At 35.5% G+C, this 17426-nt stretch overlaps 2 protein-coding genes across 3 annotated transcripts; both read right to left on the bottom strand.

The window, feature by feature from the left end:
• Positions 1-3015: 3015 nt before the first annotated feature.
• LOC133878046 (V-type proton ATPase subunit e1) lies at positions 3016-5422 on the bottom strand. Its single transcript, XM_062316531.1, has 4 exons — positions 5326-5422; positions 5102-5237; positions 3622-3669; positions 3016-3283 (listed from the first exon to the last, which is right to left on the bottom strand). The coding sequence occupies exons 2-4, from the start codon at positions 5197-5199 to the stop codon at positions 3220-3222; spliced, it is 210 nt and encodes a 69-aa protein (XP_062172515.1). The 5' UTR covers positions 5200-5237; positions 5326-5422; the 3' UTR covers positions 3016-3219.
• An 8281-nt stretch (positions 5423-13703) lies between these two features.
• LOC133877813 (protein LATERAL ROOT PRIMORDIUM 1) lies at positions 13704-16124 on the bottom strand. 2 transcript variants are annotated; one of them, XM_062316233.1, is made up of 3 exons: positions 15815-16124; positions 14370-15681; positions 13704-14236 (listed from the first exon to the last, which is right to left on the bottom strand). In XM_062316233.1, exons 2-3 carry the CDS (start codon positions 15166-15168, stop codon positions 13884-13886), a joined length of 1152 nt encoding a protein of 383 aa, XP_062172217.1. In that variant the 5' UTR covers positions 15169-15681; positions 15815-16124; the 3' UTR covers positions 13704-13883. The 2 variants fall into 2 exon arrangements, with proteins under 2 accessions (XP_062172217.1, XP_062172216.1); XM_062316232.1 differs by having other exon boundaries at positions 14370-16124.
• Between the last annotated feature and the right edge of the window lie 1302 nt (positions 16125-17426).

Genomic DNA, 17426 nt, shown 5'->3' with positions numbered 1-17426 from the left:
AAACATGAAACCATAGGCAGAAGATAAAAAGATTAGGACCCTTTCAAATTATCTGCCCAAATTCTCAAATTCGGGTAAGTGATTGTGAGAGACCACTTATGAGACCCATTTGACCAGATAAGTGGTTGGGCAGCCCAATTTTTATTTAGTCATATAGGTCCTATAAGTGGTCTCTCACAATCACCTGCCCGAATTTGAGAAAATTCGGGCAGATAATTTGAGAGAATTATGATCCAAAGATAAAACATTTTAGAGACCTAAAGTTAAACCCAACTACTAGGACCTAGGAACACTTCAACCAGTCTCTCCCCCCTAACTCCAAGCACTAAAATGTCACCCGAGTCCATTTTTAAAGTTCACATTTTTCCCCAATTAGTGAACAATAGCTCTTTCTGTAAGGACATAAGAATTCCAATTGTGACCATGCAATGTTCACCTTTTGGTATATCTAGGAACATGGGTTTTTTCTATAGTGCACGTGTGCCATAGAAATTAAGGTGAGATTTGAAATGAAATACATGCCCTAGGTTCAACTAGTTTTAAGGTCAATTTGCTCCTAAAAAATGTATTAGACCCACAAATGATTGCCTACTGAGCACTCACACAAGCAACCAAACTCAACTTGTGGAAATTATAATGTGCACAAATTGCAAGCACAGGGTAAATATTCAACGCTATTTATGCACATAAACACAATCCATCATAAAAACCAATCCTCATGCATAAGACAAGCACAATGTACACAATGTGTGATTTAATCCTACTAAACACAAATGAGAATAGGATCTATCAAAAGGGGCAAATGACCAATGTCGGTGTAACTCCCCGGCTTTTAAAACAAGCCACAAGTGAAAAATATTTGATTTTTGCGGGACATTACTGCTTACTAAACTCACACGGCGGAAAATTATCAAGAATAAGGGTTTTTTTTTTTTTTTTGTTCTTTTAATTTTTGTAGCCACAAACTCACTTAATGCCACAACATACCAAAGCTTACTGTTGAAAGCACATCTTTATAAACATATAACGTTGTTACATCTTACCAACCTTTGTCATTATACAAATCAAAAGTTGCACTAAGCGGCACACAAACCAACTACAACTGACTCATAGTAAGTCGGCCCTTCAAAAGGGAGGCCTCATGTTAGCCTCGTGGGCAATGGTCCAAACATACATACGGGTCTCGTCTATAGCCTCCATAGCGACATTTGTAAAATTAGCACAATTTTACTAGTGGATGTGTGAGTCTAGGACTCATTAAGTATAAACATTCCGACTATGTTGTGTGTGATGTGAACTTTCCTTTTTCTTTTTCTTTTCCTTTGAAAATTTATCTATCTTGTATTTACTAACAACTATTTCTAATCAGGGTTTTCACAAAAATGTTTGTTTCAAAAGTCATAACCGTTTCATAAACTAAGTCTAGAGGTTTATTATACATGCTTATACTCCACAACCCGTAATTTGGAGCAGTAAAACATTTTATATTATGATAATGTAAAACATAAAAAGTATCATTTAACGGTCAACAATGCATATCATAAAGCTCATGCATAATTCGCATTAATACATACACTATCAAATTATTTAACAAATTTTGTTATACGTATTGCCCCCACATCACTATCAGAGGGTTTTCATCTAAGGGTTTTGTTATCCGTATTATCCCCACGTTTTTGTTGTTATACGTATTAACTATTAGAGAGTTTTTATTATTAAGTGTATTGCCCACACTTATGCATCATAGGGTTTTTGCTGTTATGGGTTTTGCCCGCACATAAGTATTGGAGAATTTTTTTTGTTAAGCGTATTGTCCCTGGCCTCCTACTTAACCATCAAAGGGTATGTATTGTTAAGCGTATCTCCCACACTTAACCATTCGAGGGGTTTAACATACAATTTTACAAACATTTTTGCAACTTCATGCTTTTCCATAGAATCACATTTTCCATCCAAACCTCATCCCTTTTGAAATTCATTTTCCTTTAAAATTCCTTTCCATTAAACACATTAGAATGTCATGGAAAATAATTTCATATCACAAAAACACATGTAAATAATTTTTTTATTTTTTTTATTTTTTAATTAAACTTTATGGATTAGTTCAATTTCCAAGTTATTTACAGTCCATTAATTTAGTCATCTTGATATATCATCTCTCCCATTTTCCCTCTTTAAAGACCTCCAAGTTTATATCCCCATTCTATGAGCTAAGACCAAACTCATAATCAACCCAATAAACAACTACAATCCTACCCATCAATGAGAAAACAAACTGACGATAACACCTTTATCATACAAATTATACAATAAATTCTACAAGTATCCCAAGCTAAAAGTATTCTTGTAAATGATTATATATATATATAGTTATATTGTGTAGCCGACTAGCCGTAGCTGTAGTTAGCATGCTTTATTTTGTATAAGAAAATAATGAGATTAAGAGTGCAATTAACAAAATGGAATGGTTTTGTTAATTAAGGGCTTTGTTTTTTCAACAAAGGACGTTTATACATCCTATTTAGACAACATTAGCAATGAATCGTGAAGTTCAAAGCCTTGTGATAGAAATTATACTGGGAAATTGAGTTCTAAAATCTCTTGTGAAAAAATTCCGCAAAGATAAACGGTGGAGATGAAATGATTGGGGTCATCTCCATCGTTTATCTTTTCACAGGATTTAATCTCTTGAGGCAAGCCTAACTCATCGAAAACTATTCGCAAATTTTTAAAAATTCAATCAAGTTAACAAAAAATCTCATTCTTGACGCAATAGCCTAACAGATCACTTGGCCAATCAGAGAGTGCCATTGAAAGGTGTATGCCTCCACTTTCACATCCTACTGTCTTCTTGTCTAGTATCTTTCCTCCCCCCCCCCCCCCCCCCCCCCCCCCTCTTTCCTATGTCTCCCTCGTGGCCCCACCACACATACACACACAGACAACACCATATTTACCCTCTTTCATCTAAATTATACTTTCAGAATCTGATAGAATGCGATTCCTGAGAGTGAATGAAGGGTAAATATATAACAATTTTATTGCATGAAATGTTGAGCAACAATGCAAAACCAGTTCAAGATTCATGCTCCGACAAGAATTACACACAAGAAGATACCGAATGACGCAAGAAACCAAAATTAGATCCTTTGCTAGCCAATCCATAACTCATACTGTTGTTTTACCAATAATGCACACCGTATGGTGTTCAACACAACTTCATTCTCCACTCAGAATTGGGACTATGAGCGGTTTCGACTGCGCAAGATATACAATCGCCCACCTAACATGCAAAAGAGGAATACATTATTATGAATACATTAGCGTCTTCAGCAGTGTTTAACATTTGACATAATTGGTTGTATGCTGAGAAAAAAAAATCACAAGATGAATCTAACAGGATGATATATATTTAACTCGATCAAATTACCCTTTTTTTATCCTAAAAAATTATGAATGCATGAAGTACTATCTACATACAAGAGAATATATGTCTTGGCCTAAAAAGGCGCGCATATTAAATGACTTTTACACATAAAATCAAATTAGATGGACTTCAATGTTATAATACCTAGTGATAGCTGGTGAAATGAATAAAATGTAAATTAAACATGCACTTACATCATCCAACAGCAGACTGTTGCTGTAATAACCAATGTTAGGTGGAACCTGCAATGAGAAGAGCAGATTAGGCCATTTTGTGCATTACCAGAAGAACAGACACACAAGTGTTTGAGAAGAAATAAAGAATAATACAAGCTACTGTCTTTTATTATATTTAACTAACATGTATTGTCTTCGTTAGATGGTTGAGCATTTCAAATAAATTTAAATACCTCATTAGCATATTTACTCAAACCACCATCAGATGATGAACCATGGTATTTCATTAGCAAACCTGCTATTCATTAGTTCTGACTAGTGCAGATAATTTGAGATACCTAGATACTATCAATAAGCAATATAATATACACAGCCAAACACAAAAAGTAGAGAATAGATACAAATGAGTAATGCTACATCCCACAAATATCCAACAAAGCTGATGTAGCAAGGTCTAGTAGCCATTGTTAAATATATATTTATTCAATGGCTACTAGACCTGACCTAGTCATGTCAGCTTTGTGGGATATTTATGGGATGCTTGTGTAGTATGTAGTATGTAGTATTACTCGATCAAATATGACCTCAAAAAGAGTTACTAATCAAATACGCCTGGATCACACAAATCTAGAAAAAAAATATTTGGCTATATATTCAAAGAAAAATTACTGCATGGCAAAGAAACAAATTGATTTAAGTAAAGAAGCTACAAGGAGCACGCAACCAAAAGGATCTTTATGGTTTCATTTGGAAGAGAATGTCATGATCAATGAATTGAAACTAAAGATGGCCCCAGGTGGAGTGGATCTAAAAAGGACATCATCCGCCAGAAAGCTCAAGGGATACAGTTTCTTTGAATTGATTAAATACCGATGAAATCAGTAAAATGGATGGTCTATTTTAGCATAGAAACCTTACAAAAGACTGAATCAGTAATTGAAACTAAACCACAGACATTTTGCAAGCCCAGATCCTTCTAAAAGACCAGCACCGACAAAATTGAGATCGACAGACATTCCTTAAATTCAAATGGCATTTTGTTCTATATGTCACTTGATAAACGACTCTACAACTATAACTGGTGGAATTCAAAAATAATAGACGCCAGTGGGCATTTCATGAACCCTCCAAGAAATGACTCAACAGCATCTGTCACAGTGAGAACCCCATACTTAGTAAAATGCTCTCATTTAAGATAATGAAGTTGTTTGTTACTTCCCATCAAACTATGAACTCAATCATCACATTCATGGGACAAACAAACAAAACCCCAAGCAGTTTGGGCACAAATCATACAACAAAGGAGAAAAGGGAAATTCTAATAAGCTCCAATAATGCTATATTACACCGTGAATTGACAAAATCGGCAATTTAATACAACTTTCACAAACAGATAACCCTAAACATTTGAAGACATATAAATAGAAAAAGAAAAAAGAAAAAAAGATTAATATAAAACAAAATAACACAAAAATGAATTGGATTGTGAGAAACGTACAAATTAGTAGAGGGTCCTCTGTTGCAGCAAATTCTAGTGCACAGAGACGCAATGATCCCAATCACTACGAAAATTAGGGTTGTTACCAAGAACCCCATATCAATTTTCTCTTCGATCTGAGAGAGAAAACCAGTTCCTACAAGGAAAAGTGGGAATTTGAATTGAATTTAGGGTTTATCAAAGCCAAAGTTAAACTCAGAAACGAACCGAATACGAGATCTCACCGTGATGGAAACACTAAGACCCTGCTTGGTTGCGGAGAAAATGTGGGAATAGAAAAAAAGAAAAGCAAGATTTTTTTTTTTTTGGGACGTTGTTGGCCGATCTATTCAGATTCTCAAGCATATAGACGTTAAGTTGGGAAACAGATCGGGCCGGGCCAATGATTGGCCCGAACTCTTTTGGGTCCAGAAAGCCCAAATTGGATTGGGCCCAAGTGCTTTAGCTTAGCTTAGTCCATCTTTAATGAACTCTTTAAAATTTCACTAAATTTTAGTGTAAGAATCCACTTTTTTTGTATTTAATTATTACTTTTAAAAAGTTTCCTACATCAAATTCTCTAAATATTTCTCTATTTTAACTAAATATTATTTTTTATTGGTTTTGGAGCAACTACTTTAACTATTTAAACATAAAAAAAATTGAAGGGGATCAATTCCTTTTGCAAGGATTTGGTGGAAAACTAAAAAAAATTAAAAATTAAAAAATGAATAAAGAAAGGATTTGGGGGAGTTAAATATAGAGAGAGTTTTTGCCATTCACCATTTTAGAGAAACTTTAAAGAGTTTGATGCATGGGGTGTTTTAACAACTTTCACCAAAATTTGGCGAAATTTTTGACGTAGGAAGTCCATTGAAGATGTTTTAAGCCTAGCTCAAACTTGCCCGGCCCAAGCCCCACACAACTCATAGATTTTTATGTCAAGTTGGGCCTAGTTTGATAATTCCACACGTTAATGTTAGGCCGAAACTTATGACCCAAAATTCGAGCACTATTCATTTAAAATTTAGCAAAAAAATTAATGCCAAACTGCTAAATCACTAATTATCTTCAAAATTTAGGTTGAAATGAGTGAATTTATTTATGTAATTAATATTTTTAACATTCAGAGTTTGAACTTATGAACTCTAATACCACATTAAATTGACAATTATGTCAAAAGCTTTAGGCGATAGGAATTGATAAATTTAATCATTTAATTACTATTTTAACACAAACCTCTCTATTTTATACAAACTTCTAGCATTATTATTTATGATCGATGTTTTTAACTTCTTTTTCTTTCTTTTTTTTTTTTTTTTGTTTAGACGTGGTGGGGAGAGAGAGAGTTCTTTATAGGCCTAATTAAATACGAAGAGTGAGGGCTACACAATGCAAAGCAACCAAATCCTTGAATAAAAAAAATAATATATATTTTCAGATATTAAAATTAATTTAACAAATTAAATTCTAAGACCATATTATTGCATAAAATATCTTTATTAAATCACTACTTGTCCTAAAAGATATAACACATCCCTTCTCATGTTTGGATTCAAAGAGGTAAATTACGAAAACATAGCTTGAACTCAAAACCTATACTTTAATACCATGTTAAATAATTACTTGTCCTAAAAGTTTAGGACGATGAACTTATTCATTTGATTAATATTATAACAATCTCTAAAAAAATTATTTTCTTTGCAAAACGATAAACTTGGGAAAGCTTTGATTTTTTATTTTATTTTATTTTTTATATATATTTGTTTTAAAAAAAGGCTTAAATTAACTAATTTCATTTACCTTGCTACTTGCTAGCATGCAAAACCCAAGAACTTCCTTTAAGTAGTGTGTCAACGAATTCAACTAGATCCTACCAAGAGATGAACAAATCTATCATGATAGGTGCCACAACTAAACTAATCTCCGCTAAAGCAAAATAATGCAAACAACAAGAATAGAATATAGCTACTAACACGCACATATAGGGCTAAACACTTGGAATTATGGGTTTAAACCTCCAACTTGTTAGGGCAGCCCCAAAACAAAACTGGGCATGCAGCAACTATATTCAATTCAAAGCCTAATGAAAGATATATAATATTAGGTAAATTACACTCCCTCCCCCCACCAAAAATAATGCACCTAGTTTGTACTCATACATCCAAATTTTAACTCACTACAACTCGCTCCTACGAACTATTATTTTGTTTCAAGATGCATCTTAGGTCAAATTGGGCCGTCAAAGTTAATAGAATCCATCACATGTGAGTCTAGTGTGACATAGTCATATATATATACACAATACATATAATATTATAGGGCAAAATTACACTTTATCTCCCCCCCTCCCCCCCTCCCAAAAAAAAAAAATTACCACCCCATTTGCACTCAAACCTAAACTTTGATTCAATGCAACTTGTTTTATCACGTGACGTGTTTTTCATTCACATTTAACGGCTCAATCTGACTCGGTGTGCCACTCGAAACAAAATGGTAGTCCATAAGAGTGAATTACAGTAAGTCAAAGTTTAGATGAGTGAGTACAAATGGGATGATAGTTCGGGAGGAAAGTGCCATTTACCTTTTGATTGGTAAATTAAATTTTTACTTCATTAATGTTCATTGGCATCACAATGGTGTCAATGAGTGACTGCAAATATTGTTGCCACTTGTTCTCTCATAGTACAAATTCTAATACAAAAGCTTTACCGGAATTACTTTCAATCTTAAAAGATCAGGTGAGACTTTATTCTAATGGTTTGATAGTGTTTCTTATCTCAAAAATGAAAGTCCAGAATGTGTAGAGGAAATCAAGCACACTTCACAATGTTCATTACAAAACACAAATGCCAAAGAACAAAGCAGTCCTCCCAATTGGCTAGAAGGAAAATGTTCCAATTGAGTTTATGAAATTCACATTTGTCATTAGAAAACACAATTCTTCTCACATGCTTGATCTGTTACTCCTATTTTATTTAAAAAAGAATACATGTTAGAATTACATGCACAATTAATCCTATAAAAAATACATGTAAAAATCACATGTAAAAATGACAGACGTTTGCAATTTAATAAACCGAGCCTATTCCAACCTCTCGATCCACATGCATGCTGCATATATAAAACTTCAAACTAAAAATCTCCAGCCTCCATCTCACAAATTACAATATATATGATTATCATCTTCAAAAGCTAAAATTTTCCAGATTTTTTTATGTATATATATATGAAGTATATCTGATCTCCACCACTTCTCTCAAAATTGGTCAATTTCAGTGACAACAACCTTGTTCTAATTTAGCTGCTCATTTAGCTATATATATATGTGAGGATAATAATATGAGATTCCATTTTAGCATTAGGGTGGAAGTGGAAGTGGAAGTGGAAGTGAAGAACTCCGTGCATGTACAAAAGCAGATTCTTATTAACCATTTACAGAAACTTTCCTTCGGAAATGGTGGGATTTTCTGGTACGTACTGGTCTGAAACCCGCTGTGCAAAGACTTTTATTTTTACAAGCTAGCTAGCAGCGTGTTAAAAGGAAGGGAAAAGAAGCTCCCAAACCATTTATAGAAACTGTCACTATATATGAAAATGTGAGATTAAGTAGTTAACCAATCAACGTGACTGAAACCATCAGTGTCGTCACAGCTGAACAATTTCCTGAAAGGCTGATGATGAAATCCAATCCAATCAAACGCTTCTCACCACAACCCCTTGCCTAGCTCCTCAACTGGACACTGCAAGTACAAAGGTGGCAGATTCTAGCCCAGCTCTGTGTGTGTATGAGAGAGAGAGAGAGAGAGAGGATATTGCTAATCTGAGGATATTCTTAGCAAGTTTTATTACTGTTTACTTAATGAGTAATGCTGTTAGTTTTTCGTTCATTTTGCACATGAAATATTTTAAATGGCTTTTTATATTAATTATTTAAAAAAAATTAAAAAAAAAAAAATCATTTCAAATACGTCGCACTCATAGAATAAGTATAGAGAATAAAGCTACTGTTTAATTACTTATTAGGCAGGTATGCCCTTATGCTGCTAGGTTCCAAACCTCTTAGCTTCCCCTAGAAGCTAGCTTTCAGAAGACCTTAAGGAATTCTTTTGAAAAAAAGGGCTAGCTAGAGACCCAAGGCTTTTCTGGGATATTAAAAATTAGGTTAGAATTTTCTTTTTTTAATAAATACTATTATATTAATATGCGTCCATAGAATAACATACATTTTATATTCTCACATAATATGGGATTAATGATGAGTAATTCTAAAAATTTGCTTTGTGTCCCTACAATAAATGAAATAACATTTAACAATGGTAATTTTAAAATTTACATAATTTTTAAAAAAATACAAAAAAATTTCTAGTATTACTCAAGCTCGAGATTAATTAAAAGATACGGAAAAGACTTCTAACGTTACTCAAAATTAAGGGACGAGATTAAGTCTCTTCTAACGTTACTCGAAATTAAGGGCCGAGATTAATGGATAGGGTTGGAGATTTCCTACAACCCAAAATGGAGAAAACTGTCAATAAATTAAATGATCATATATTTTGAGTAACATTGTTGATTGCATCTCGGTGCACCCTTTTTTTTTTTTGCATTTATTTATTTAGGGCTGAACAAGGGCTATTCACTTACCACTAACCCAAAAAATAAATAGTAAAGAAATAAAATGCTGCACTAAGCCCAGAATCTACAATTAACGGTCTTTGGCTCTTGAATGCTTCACACAACCATGGACCATGGAGCTATAGAGAACAATTTCATAGCATTTGTACCTCCCATTTCATAGCCTCTTTAATCCACCATAGCTTTATATAACATTTTCCTAAGGGAGCATTTGTACCTCCATTTCCATAGCATTCAAGACAGTTAATTAGAAGCCATCACCAACAAGATGCCACATACAATATGAATCATATCTAGAGATTAAAAAAAAAAAAATGTTGCATATTTTTACACAATTTCATTATCCTAGGTATATATAATCATGAACTGCATTGAATTTTAATTTGACAAGTTTGAATAATCTATGCACCGAATTTCCACCATATTGACAAAAACAAGTTTATTGACTTTTTGCAAGGAAGAAACAAGTTGTTGACAAAATCAAGCAATTGTATTGACCCTAGGCAATCTTTCACCAAAGATTTGAAAAAAAAAAATACATAGAAGAATATATTCATTTGCTTTCAAAATCATTTGTACAAGGTACTTGTACAAGAAATTACATATCCACATTTCGTGATCGACAAGCAAAATTTTTATATCTATAGGAAACATAGCAAGGGAATTTAACCTTCGAACATGAATTAAGGATGGATAATTTAAAACTAATTACATGCCTTTGCTACTGTGTACTTAGTTTTTCTCCTTTTGATTGGTAAGTCTATTTACACTGTTTCTAAAAAGCCTATATTACCACTCCACAAATGAATTTGAGCTCAAATAGTGATAAATGAAAGAATAATCTCATTACCAAAGAGCCTAAGAGCAGTGAATGAAATAAGCTCAAAGCAGGAATGCAAAAACTAATTATCATCTTCAACACTATCACGACAGTATCTTTTCTTTTATGCAAGTCTAACATGGTTGATAATTCTAAAAAAAAAAAAAAAAAAGAAGCAAAGACAAAAACCCAATAGATCAAAAACCCAATAGATCAACCCAGCAGAGACTAAGAACCTTGTGTTGTTATATGCCAAATTTAAGTGTGACACAGAAAACTCACAAAACTTTGATATGCCGACATGATAGAACTTGTATCAAAACCAATGATTCTAGTCAATGAAGCACAAGATTCTTTTCAGTAGATTATAATTAAGACAGGACCAGTAAACTGAAACTAATTAGGTCATCCATCTTTGACGGTTAGCTTATTAGTCACATCTTCGTAACATCAAATGAGCTACAACCAATTGCACAAATTCATGTATGTATAGAGGACAACAAAGCATTACACAGGCGAAGGGTTAAAGTGCATGCAGTCACTAACTCAGTTTCTGCCTATAGTGCAAACAAGAAAAGGCACGCTATGATCATCGGCAAAATGTTGCAAAGATCATGCTGCAAACTTGTGTAAGAAAACCTATTTACTTTTTCGCTGGGTAGTGGCTCTTAGAAACAACTTCAATGATGAATCATAGCATAGCATATCAAACCATGAAATAATCTCTATGGTCATTTCTATGTCTTCAAGTCAAGATAGCTATACTTTACTGAATCTAAAGTTTAGCTTCTGTTTGTACAGTTATTTTGCTTTGTACTTTTGATATAAAATAACCATGAGGAGAACCCAGCAGAAAAACTTAAATCTGCAGATAACTATCTATAACACGATATTCCTTCTCAAGTATCAGAAAAAGGAGATGAAAAAGCAAATTATTTTTCATATCCTTCTCAAGTATCAGAAAAAGGAGATGAAAAAGCAAATTATTTTCTTCAACAGATCAATACTGTATAATTGAGTCTTCCTAGATGAATCTCTCTCTCTATGAAAAAGCAAATCATTTACTCATACAGATTAATACTGTATAATTGACTCGATAAACTAAAGTTATGTTAATGCAACAGCTCACTCATTAACTTGAGTTCAGAATAAAACTGATAATATAACAGGCCAAAGAGTTCATGAAGATGCATGAAGTAAACCAACTTTCAGCTTAAGATCTATAAATAGGTATCACACCTTTTTTTGATAAGTAACGATTTTGTGGAATCCTTTTGCAACACACAGATTAACAGCATGCCATGCTGCTAAGGCCTCAAAACTCAGGAGAACTATGAAAACAAGCAATAAAACAGTAATACAGACAATGAGAGAACCAAAGTAGATAAATCTTCAGCTCCCTCATCTTCTTAAAAATAAATACAAAAAGAAAAAAAAAAAAAAAGGATTGTTTTGTTTCTATAACCTACCACCAGCATGAACTCTAACAAGATAATAATAAAGGAAGAAAAAACAACCATTATAATGCTGGACTACAGAAGAAATAACATGACTAGTATTAATCTTCCAACTTTTTGCAAAGTAATATATATTTCTGTAGGAAGGCCACATCAGTGTTTTTCGGTGCTTGACAGGAGAATTTTCCTAAATGCAATTATCCAATAGGGTAAAACGAAAGAGATGTAAAGACACAGGTGGGCAATGCGTTCAATAAAGCAAGAAGCAAAACAATAGGCCTGTCCTTAAAACAGAAACATAGAAACGTTGAATATTGCAGCATATCTTTTCCAATAACATTATATAAGCATTACAAAAGAAGTGAATGATAATGTAACTCACATGACAAAATCCAACTATTTATAATTAATTTGAAGACATCTAAAGGGGGACAGCATGTGAGGCAAAAAGAAAACCAAGCAAGCATTGAATACAGACACCTCTAATTTGTCTAATCAGATTAGTCAACATTTGCATGCCAGATCAATGCCAAAAGGCTAGAGTCACAGACACCTGCAGCATCTCAGGGAATAAAGTATTAATAAAAGCCAAGTAACCATCCCCGCCTCCTGTTAAGCACAAAATGACATATAATGGCCAAATAACAAGAAAAAAAAAAAAGAAAAAAAAAAAGAGTAAAAGAATAAAAAGATCAAACATTACTATTAAACAATTGTAAAAATAATCAATAAATTTTATCGTTCTTTCTCACAGTAAGACATAGGCTATGGGGAAGAACTATAAAGAAAAAAAACCACTCAAAACATAAAGCAAAATGAATCCTACGATCAGCAAGTTCAATAATAAATACTCTATTACAAACACTTAACTAGTGCAGGCAATGCATACAAACAATCCACACCAACCTGTAAGATTAAATTGTAATGCTTTAATGAAATTTAAATCTGAAAACATAACCCATACAAGGATAACAGCAGAAGCAAGTACATCTTGTGTTCATGAATACATGCAATTGCCACTTTGTCCAAACACTAGCTGTAGAAATGTAATAAGCAGTACATAAAGGATTGAAAAGGACATTCATGTAATGCTATTTCTTTGGCAGCAAATGATGGCGACATTACAACTACTTCTCATGCTAAAGTCTAAAGCATAACTAAAGTTATCATATCCACATTTACTTCAAGTTGGAAATGAACCAAACTCACCAGACAGTACTAATTAGAAGAACTAGTTCAATATAATGTTCGTTCCCAACCATGAAAATAGATATGATTGCAATAATGTGTATATATATATAAGGAAAAAGGAAACATAAAATATACTTCATCTATGGAGAAATTCAAGATTACCAGGAAAATTTACTCGCAAGGTATACAACCAAGACAAAATGGAAGACATAAAGGTAAGGTTGACACCACAATGTAATCCTTTACACTGTAGATTTCACCTTTGGAAAATATAACTCAAAGATTAAAAAAAAAAAAAATGAACAGGCAGCAACTACGAAAAAGCAAACAGTAAATATTATCCTAAGTAAAAAATAATAATAATAATAATAATAAATAAACTAGTGAAATTTTCCATTTTTAGTAATTTGGTACAGAAATGACTCTAGTAGTTAGAAAATGTTGTGTCATTAGCATATAATGGTCCTCTCATTGTAAGAAGAACAGGAAATAGGCGAGGAACAGAAAATTCAAAACCAAGAAGCAGAAAGTTGAGATCATGACATTTAACATATGATAATAAGATACAAGAATATTGAACAATTTTACCATAATCTTATCCGTACTTAGTAAACAGAAGAAGAATTATCCTACAATGTCGTTCCCGATCCTTCCGAGTACTCCATCGATCAACTATCTTATACCCGGAAATTAGGATGTGTCAATTTATTGGATTACCATAGCTTGAACCTCCAAGCAATGCTCCACCGGCGTAAACATCGGAGTGGTCGAGGATTGGGGACGAAGACGATGCCCCATTCCTCCCGGCAGCACCGCCACCGCCGCTGCCACTACCACCACCACCACCTAAATGCAATTCAGATATATTAGGATACCCTTCTCTATTTTCAACCCCTTGATCATATAGAAACCCTTTGAAGACATGGCCACCGATCTTTACAACTGCCTGATATGCATACTCGTCCTCGCCGTCTTCCACCGCTGTCACTCGCACGCACTTGAATACCGCCGGTGCACGTACTTGCCCGGGCAAACCATCTTTGAAGCTCGCATCTGTCCATGATTCATAAACCAAAAAAAAACAAAACCCTATTCAAAATTCACACATCAACAACCCTAAACTCTCCTACACTTCAAAAATATGAACAAAAAAAAAAAAAACGTTAGCGCGTGTATGTGTTCGAACCTTGATGACTAGAGCTGGTGTCAAAGCTTCTTGGGGGAGTGGTATTGGAAGTGGAAGTATGAGACGTTGTTGTTTGCGAGCCGATGAGTCTAGGTTTCTTGGCGCCGGAGGTAGCCCCAGAAGAGCCGGCGGCTGCAGAGCCAGACGCGCCCATGAGCTGACGTTCCCTCCGACGAGCCGCCGGCACCCACGTGCTCTTCACATGAGTGGCGCAATCAAAACCGCGGCTCTTGCAACAAGTCCTACACCTCCTGTGGCTGCAATCTTTCTTGGCCTGGTTGCCACAGTCTTGACACGTGGCCGTCCCCGTGGACGACGTCGTCGTAGGCGACCCGCCAATCCCACCCCCAACGCCGCCGCTCTGGACCAAATTCCCCGAAGCGCCGTGATCGAGAATTGCTGGTTTTTTGAAATAATGGCCATGCTGGGGCGTTTGCTGATTACTGTTCTGCCAGAGCTGAATTCCTCCGCCGCTCCTACTCCTATTGCCCAGCATATTGTTGTCATCCTCGACTCCGACGTTCGAGGCGGAAGCGAGACACGGAGCGGCGGTGAGGAGAGGGAAGACGCCAACGCCGACCCCGACGCCGAGTGCAGTGGCGGGGTTGGAGCCGTTCATGGAATGAGGATCGGAGAGGATGGGGTCGTGCTGGTGGTGGTGGTGGTGGTGGTTGTGGTTGTGGTTGTGGTGGAAGGAAGAAGCGGGCGCGACGACAAAGAGGTCGCGCAGGCCTACCATGCCCATCTCGGCGGGAGCGAGGCCGTAGTTCACCGGCCTGGAGGGCGTAGCGGACCACATTCCGGAGGTGGGTCCGGTGCTGGTTCCTGCTGCGGCCGGTCCGGCATTGAAGCCGAGGGAGAGCTCATCCGGCGCGGCTCGGCCCGCGGCGGAGGAGGACGTAGCCACCCAGTCTGCGAAAGCTCCAGAATCTGAAGGTAACCTCCTTGTAGTAGCCACAACTGATGCTGTGGTTAAAAATATCCAATCTGGATTGTGTATTAAATATACCGCGACAAAGAGAGAAAGAGAGAGAGAGAGGGAGAGAAATTTGTGATCTTGGACTCAATCTATGGATATATCTATGTAGGTGCTATGTAAGTGGGGTCACTGAAATTCTCGCAGAGAGATTTTAAGATGGGGAGACAGAAAAAAGAGTTAATTTTGAGAGAGAGAGAGAGAGAGATGGAGATCTTGTTTGTTGGGTTGCTTTCTATCTTCTTGGTCTTAAAGAAGAGTACTGCAGCATCTTCTTCTGCTCCTACTTCTGCTTCTTCTGTTGGTAAGACTACTACCACTGTCCCTTTGGCTTTTCTGAGGAAAAAAAGTTGGTTTATTAGAGAGAGCGATGACTGATCAGAGTTTCTGGGAGGTGGGGGGGCCAGAAAAGAGCAGAGTGTGAGCAGTGAAAAGAGTGAGTGTGAGAGAGAAAAAATGCAATAACGACCTTTCTCTCTTCTGTATTTCCTGCTCTTTGTTATTGTTGCCGACCTTTCTCTCTCTTCATCATCACCTTCATCATCTTCTCCAATTCCCTTCTTCTCTGAGCTTCTTTCTCTCTATCTCTCTCTAAAACATAAACCCACACATACGCTCTCTCTCTCTCTCTCTCTCTCTCTAATATATGGTTTCCTAGAAAGCGAAAACTGAGGTGGGTTCCTCTCGACCTCTCCCTCTATCTCTCTCTCTCCAATAATAACGCTAACTATAGTAGAGTAGAGAGAGTGTGTGTAATAAAGAATTTTGTTGGCTAGTCTTTGTAAATCTACGGACCCTCCAAAGTCGCATGACATTTCTCATTCATTTAAGCAGAACATCTTTCACTGTGGGTGTTTGTATTCCCGACCTTTTAGACAGCGCGTGGAGGTGCCCCAAAAAAATCAAACCTTCAATTAGGGTGGGACCTTGCATTTTAAGACCCCATCCCATGATTTGCTTGAGTCATGCGCGTGTAGACTACGCGCACTATTTATTTTATATTTTTCACTAATTAAACGTGGAGTCCAAGTAGACCTCGTTCTACAGTCTACAGTCTACAGTCTACAGTCGCCATATCTATCTGTTTTGTCGATTGGAGATTGGATTTGTCATGCGAGGAAATGGGTGAACATTGTCAGACAATCTTTTGTTCTATACGATTTGTATACGTAAATGGTATGATCTCGTTGATCTGTTATAACTAGTATAGAGATCTTTGAAGCCCAATCAAATTAAAATAACATATACAGAAGACTTATAAATTGGTCAATTTTCCCACCACCAAAGTGTTTTTATTTGGACAAGCTTATTTTGATAAATTAGAAATGCTATTTTCTTTCATTATTGAATTTGTAGCACATAATTAATGATAAATTTTGCAAAATAGATGAACGTGGGATTGAGGAATAGCATGTCTCTTTCTCATAATATCTTGGCTGCTGAGGAGACTTTGTATACAATGCATTTTTGTGAGGAGTTGGTTATAAGACTCTTAAATTGCATATGAGTAAAGTATATGACATGATAGAGTAAGATTTTTCGAAGTGATGAGAAAAACGAGCTTTGAAAGTGGTGCATAAGGTTGATTACAGATTGTATCAGCTCTGTTTTCTATTCCATCATTATCGATAGCCAACCAACGAGGAATAAAATGCCATCTAAAGGTATAAGACAAAGGGACTTGTTGTTTCCTTATCTTTTCATCCACATTTCTCTATGCTAAGGCTCTTATTTTTCTCCTTCACCATGCAGAGAACCTGAGAGTAATAATAGGTAAGGGCGTAAATACGGATGTAGATGCGGGTATCTGTAATATTTGCAGTCGCATCCGTAAAATGCAGATATCACTTTTAGATATTCACATCTATATCTGCATCATATTTTTACTAACCGTTATTCGTATATTAAGTAATAGGCATTTTTTACCTTCTTTGGGTTTCTATTAGAGCTTATTTTAAATTATTTTTAAAATAATTTAAGACGTTTATGTGTTGAGGCTCTTATTTTTCTCCTTCACCATGCAGAGTTTGAGAGTAATAACGGGCAAGGGCGTAAATGTGGATGTAGATGCAAGTATTTGT

Source organism: Alnus glutinosa, chromosome 9 (genome assembly GCF_958979055.1).
Source record: "Alnus glutinosa chromosome 9, dhAlnGlut1.1, whole genome shotgun sequence".
NCBI classification, from domain to species: Eukaryota; Viridiplantae; Streptophyta; class Magnoliopsida; order Fagales; family Betulaceae; genus Alnus; species Alnus glutinosa.
Note: the sequence above shows the minus strand (reverse complement) of the source record. Positions and strands in the feature narration are given on the sequence as shown.

Coding starts and splice junctions, on each gene's coding strand:
- LOC133877813 (XM_062316232.1), bottom strand. CDS start 15,168: ATGTGGTCCGCTACGCCCTCCAGGCCGGTGAACTACGGCCTCGCTCCC. Junction 14,237..14,369: donor CACCAGCTCTAGTCATCAAG/GTTCGAACACAT, acceptor AATCATGGACAG/ATGCGAGCTTCAAAGATGGT.
- LOC133878046 (XM_062316531.1), bottom strand. CDS start 5,199: ATGGGGTTCTTGGTAACAACCCTAATTTTCGTAGTGATTGGGATCATT. Junction 3,670..5,101: donor AGAGGACCCTCTACTAATTT/GTACGTTTCTCA, acceptor TTCTCATTGCAG/GTTCCACCTAACATTGGTTA. Junction 3,284..3,621: donor ACAGTCTGCTGTTGGATGAT/GTAAGTGCATGT, acceptor TTTGCATGTTAG/GTGGGCGATTGTATATCTTG.